Source organism: Geospiza fortis, unplaced genomic scaffold (genome assembly GCF_000277835.1).
Source record: "Geospiza fortis unplaced genomic scaffold, GeoFor_1.0 scaffold114, whole genome shotgun sequence".
NCBI classification, from domain to species: Eukaryota; Metazoa; Chordata; class Aves; order Passeriformes; family Thraupidae; genus Geospiza; species Geospiza fortis.
This window is the reverse complement of record NW_005054383.1, coordinates 3,239,576-3,245,575: the sequence shown is the minus strand read 5'-3', so window position 1 is coordinate 3,245,575 and position 6,000 is coordinate 3,239,576. Positions and strand designations below refer to the sequence as shown.

At 43.5% G+C, this 6,000-nt stretch overlaps 1 protein-coding gene across 1 annotated transcript in view; it reads left to right on the top strand.

Moving 5' to 3' along the window:
- Window positions 1-678, top strand: part of LOC102035348 (interleukin-20 receptor subunit beta-like) — a 15,041-nt gene extending 14,363 nt beyond the window's left edge. Inside the window, 2 exon segments of the mRNA XM_005425224.1 lie at window positions 1-31; window positions 553-678. The exon segment at window positions 1-31 is cut by the window's left edge and continues 10 nt beyond it. Coding sequence (XP_005425281.1) covers window positions 1-31; window positions 553-678 — 157 coding nt within the window.
- Window positions 679-6,000: the final 5,322 nt, after the last annotated feature.

Sequence of the window (6,000 nt, the reverse complement as noted above, 5' to 3'; positions counted from 1 at the left end):
CTGCCCTGCTGCTGTCCTGGCACACACACTGGTAAATTATTTTTTACTGTGCTTTATTGGTTTTTAGCGTGCTGGGTATTCACAGGAGCATGGGGCAGTGAGAAAAAGCAGATTGCCAGGAAGCTTTGCCCTTTCCAGCATGAGGAGCTGAGCTGCAGGGATGCAGCAGCCCTGAACTGCCTTTGGCCCTGAGCCCTGGGCAGGGAAGATGCTCCTGGTGCTTCTGGGGAAAGGGCTTGGGAGGCAGGGACTGCCCCTGCCTGAGCAGCTGCTCCCTGAACCCACCAGCTGTGCCACTGTCAGCCCTGCTCCACGTCCCCTGCTACCCCTCTGAGCTTCTCAGCAGCTTGCCAAGGAGAAATCAACCACCAGCTCCTGGGGAAAATGTGAAAATGTCCAGCTCAAGTGAGAATGCAGCTTAGCAGCTTCTGTGGCTGTGGGCTCCCTGGGCAGCTGTGGCAGGAAGGATGAGAGGAACACTTTGTGGGGAAAAGGACAAGCAGCCTAACTCAGCAGCCTGAGGGTGTTTGAGGGAGTGCATTTGTTTTCCAGAAGGAATCAGAGCCCCCCACCCAGCTGATCCTGCAGGGCAGTGAAGAAGCTGAGCAATGTGACCTGATGGTGGTTGTGATGCCCTCAGAAGAAGTTCTTCAGCTGTGGATTCAAAAAGCGCTTTAGGGCAGCCCAGAAAACAAACAGCCCCTTTGTAGCTGTAGCATCTTCATCCATCCTCATCAAAAGCAAGTAAAGGTGGCAGCTGCCAGTTCCTGCCCTTGTCCTTCATACCCTTAGCCAGGAGCAGACATGGGGTGACCCAGGTCACCTTTTTCACCAGAGCAACACCTGGAAAGCCCAATCCCTTACTCCAAATCATTTCAGCCTTGGTGGTTTTACCTCAGTAAGAGCTTCTTATGTGGCTAAGCCAGCTGGAATCATCAGGGAAAAAAATGCAGACCCTGAAGTGAGGTGACACTCTTTGAAAAGGGCATGAGGGGATGTGGCATCCTAATCTGTGCACGTGACAGGCACCGTGCTGGTGCCACCAAAACTTGCACACAGCACCGTGAGGGATGCCTGGCTTTCAGCAGTGCTCTGGAAGGAGTGCTGTGGGAAACAGCCAGATCTCTGAAGTGCTTGGAGGGAGCTCCGCAAGACCAGCAGAGCATCACTGACAATGTACAGCTCCAGTATCACCCAGTCAGGGTGCCAGAAATGCAAAAGCTGTGTATTGTGGCATTCACATTCTCTGAAAAAAATCCCTTCACCCAGGATTTTTCTCCTGGGAAGCTGAGGAACCTCAGAGAAAAGGAAAACAATTCTTATCTCATTTGCTTCTCCTGTGTTGTGCTCACATGTGGAATGTGTTTGGAGATTGTTTACCCACAGGTGATTGTTCCATTGGATTCTGCTGTGAGTTGTTTTCACTCTTTGGCCAATCAGGGCCAAGCTGTGTCAGGACTGTGGAAAGAGTCAGGAGTTTTCATTATTATCTTTTTAGCATTCTGTAAGTATCCTTTCTGGATTCTTTAGTATAGTTTAGTATTCTTTAATATAATATAGTATTATAAAATAATAAATTAGCCTTCTGAGAACATGGTGTCAGACTCATCATTCCTTCATTCCTGCTTTCGTCGGGACATTCCCTGCAAATACAACAGTGTATACATGAAGGGAAAACCAAGACCTTTAGGGAGAAGAAAATTCGGGTGAATTATTTAAATGAGAGAGGATTTGAGGAGAGAAAGATTGGGAAAAGACAGAGAAAGGTAGGCTCCAGAAATAGTAAAACAAATGGGAAAAGAGATAAAAGTATGTGTGGTCAGGATTTTCCTGGGTGCTTGCTGGGCATCCCTGTTGTTCAACACTATACCTGAAACAGGACAGGGATTATTTCACACAAGACAGATGTGGGGCTGTTGTCAGGAGGGCCAGAGTGAGGGGCAAATGCAGTTCTTATCGTGGCAAACAGGAATATCAGGCTGGATGGACCAAGCATCACAGCATTGCCATTTAGTGACCATCCCAGACCTGACAACACCAGTATCCTCCAGGCATCTTGTCCTCTTGAGGAAGGAATATGCAAAAGACAAGAGAATTTCTTCTAAATACAGATAAATACAGGTGTTGTGTATATTGCAATTATGGCTGTCACACTGGAAAAAAATCATTTATGACCTGTAAAACAGAGACATGTGCCAGCAGGGCATGAAAAAACATTGATCTGAGAGGCTTTTTCCAAAAGCTCTCAGTGGTTTTAATGAAATGCAAGACATCTCAAAGAGTGCACCTTTTCCAATTCCATTCTTGCAGCCTTGTGTGAGGCCATCAGGTGGCAACAAAGCACCGTGGAAAGGCTGAAGGGCTCAGGAGTCTGTACCTGTGCTCTGCCCAGGCACTGTGATCCCTGGCCAGCCCCTCATTTTCCAGTTGCAGCCCACTTGTTTGGTTTATTCCTGTCTCATTTGCTACTTTCTGGACAATATTGGAGTGCAGAGCTTTGGTGTTGATTTGTAAGATTGATATTGCTGAATATTGAGCAAATTACAGGGTGAGAAAATCCATGCAGGTCTGGGCATTGAAGACTCAGTGTTCATTATTAGTTGGTTGATAATTAGCTGGGAAATGCCTGGTTACAAGTACTCATGAGATGCTGGGCCCAGAGATGGTTTGGGAGTGAAGAGGAAAAGAGCATTTCCATGGGCAGAAATGACCCAGCAGGTCTCACCCTCCCTAAACCAAGCTGGAGCAGCAATGGGAGGCAGGCAGGGAGTGATTCTGGCAGTGAGCTGCAGTGTTTGGGGAGCACACACAGCACAGAACTTCAGCTCCTTGCAGGGTCAAGGGCTCTTGGGCAAACATCCCTTTGCACAGCTTTGCCCAGTGCTTGAATTGTCAAGGGCAGCTCCACATCACAGAGGCCTCGGTGCTGGGGCTGGTTTAGGGAGCTCCTGTGCCTCACATTTATCCTTATTTTATACTCCATAGATTCAGAGGAGTTCAGTGCCTTGATTTCTAGACAACCCCCAGAGGCGTCCCCATGCAGGAAATTATTCTCTGGCTTGTCCATGCCATAGATCCAAGAAGCCTCAGCAACTCCTCCTATCTCTTCCCCCCACACTGCTGCATTTTCAGAACCACAGAATCAGAATCTTCTGAGCTGGAAGGGACCCACAAGGGCCAACAAGTCCAGCTCTTAAGTGAATGGCCCATATGGGGGTCAAACCCACAATCTTGGCATTATCAGCGCATCCTCTAACCAGCTGTGGCAGCACCAACAATTGTTCAGGGATGTATAGCAGAGAAAGGAAATAAAAGGCCATTGAATGTGAAGGGCTTTTAAAAAATTATTTTCCTGTGTATTTTCCAGCTGCACATTAAACATAGAGCATATGTTTCTTCCTCACTTGCAATAACAGATTTTATGTCCTTCCTCATTGCCAGTAAAGCAGTTAAACTGTTGTAGAAAACTGCACAGACAACATTAAACAAAAGAAACACCCGAGAAAAAATTCTTAAAATGGGGACATGGGAGAGAACTGTGTAAGTGCCACTGCCTCCTTAGCAGACTATTCTCAATTTACATTAGGATATTCCAGTTTATGGCAGCTTGAAGCCAAATTTGAGATGGTGATTGAAAATCCTTTTCAACCTCCTCCTTTTGAAGAATGTGCTGCATTTTGTTAAGCCTGAAAATCATGGTAGAGAACAAGAGCAACTCCCCTGCCTGCCATGTACACAGAGCAGGGTGGCATTGGCATAGGTAGCTGCCATCACTGACTCCTTAATTCATTTTCCTGCTGTCTAAAGGTTAATTTTGGCATGGCAAACACTGCCTTTGATAACTGATTTTGCTCCAACCACCACTATACCACCTTGCAAAAAGGCCCAGGCCATTCACCACAGTGAAGAGGGTGTATGTGTGAGCTTTGCTCTGTTCCTTTCCCTTCATGAGGTACCAAGTGGCTCCATTTCTTTCAAAATAAACTTTTCTACTTTTCTCAAAAAGTGTTGCATGGAAATAAAGCACAAACCTGCATCATCTTCTGACAGAGCTTTGGTTTTGTGCTTCGTTACCTGTAGGATGTGAATCCAAAAACCCAACCTTTTTATGAAGACTTTGTAAGAACAGAAGTGGTAATTAGAACAGTTTTCAAAGAAAAAAATTATGAAGATCAGCATAAAAACTGTGGATTACCTGAGAATTTGAGCAGAGTTACATATTGCTGCATTGACAAGAAAGCAAGGAATTCAATTATCTGTTCCATGACACTAACAGCCTGGAATATAGGGTAATTTTTCCTCTGAACTATATTTCATTAGAAGTATATTGCTTTTTGCAATTTTTATTCATTTCTCTCTCCAATCAAACTGAGATCTTTAACTTGATAAATTACCATTTTACGTGTTTCCTGCATTATTGCTTTATGTTTTGTCTCTTTTCTTACAAAATCTAGAGGTAACCAAAAGCACTACTTCGACTGCAAATCAGTTCCATTTCTTGTGAAGGTGGTACTCTGTCCTGCAAATAAACTGCTACAAAAATAATAAACATCCAAACCAGAGACAGATATTTATTGCTTGAAGAATTTGCCTACAGATGATTCTGTTGCTATTACAGTGTGAAACAGCAGAAACAGAAAATTACTCAGTTCACGTCTCTTGTGGTACTTCTCTGTTAAATGGAACTATTAAAAAAAATCAGAAATTATTAAATCAAGACATAAAAGCAATTAAAAGATGGCAAGGTTAAGTGAAATTGCCCAAGTAAATACTGCACACGGAGCCCTAATTTGGTTTCCTGACGTGCACGGGTTATAATTTAACTGTTACTACAGAAATGGCCCCTTCTGAGGATTTTAATGTCCATGATTTGCTTGGGATCAACTCAGAGCTTTGTGAAGAGCCAAGGACATGCTGTCCCCATGCAGGAGTGGTCCTACCATACACCCCCTGCCCACCCCACAGCCCCAGGCAGGGCTGGCAGCAACTTCTGCTGGATTCACACATCCTCAGTGCTGGAATCCAGGGAGACATGGGGGCACTGCCAGCCTGACCTCTGCTGGTGTGGCTGCATTTGATTGTGTTGGGATGACTTGAGGAGTTTTTGTGTATTTTTAGATTATAATTTACATTTTAAATTTATATTTTTAATTTTTAAAATATTTTAATTTCTATTTTTAACCTTTAAAATATTTTATATTATTCTTTCTTTGGTCAGACGCCTGAATCAAGAGTGTGAGGCCTATTTAAAGACTGAGCACAGGTTTAAGTCAATACATTCTACCTCAAGTCAAACAATTCCCATTTGGCAGAACTATTTTAACTGAATGTCTCTATCAGTATCCAATCCTGCAGTCTCTGTTAAGGGTGTTATTGGATTTGCAGGGGTTACCCCAATGAAGACAGGAATGATGCATTTGACTTTACATTTTTAGAAGGTTAATTTATTATTTTGTGATACTATATTATATGAAAGAATACTATACCAACTATACTAAACAATACAGAAAGGATACTTACAGAATGCTAAAAAGATAATAATGAAAACTCGTGACTCTTTCCAGAGTCTCAACACAGCTTGGCCGTAACTGGCCAAAGAGTCAAAACAACTCACACCAGAATCCAGTGAAACAATCACCTGTGGGTAAACAATCTCCAAACACATTCCAGACAAACACAACACAAAAAAAAGCAAATAAAATAAGAATTGTTTTCCTTTTCTCTGAAGCCTCTTAGCTTATTTAAAAAAATCTTAAGCAAAAATTTTTTTTCAGAAAATGTAAATACCTGAGGGTGTTGTATTAACACACACAAATACCAGGGGTCTGTGAAACCTGGATGATTTGGGCACCATCAATAGAGCTCATCGTGGAGGAAAGGAAGGTCTCTTCAAAGGTGCACACAACCTCTGAGGTCAAGGGGAGACGTAGAGTGTTCCCTACCTGAGACCTTGCAGGATACTGAGAATAGAAGGGACTTTTCCCCATCCAAAACCCAATC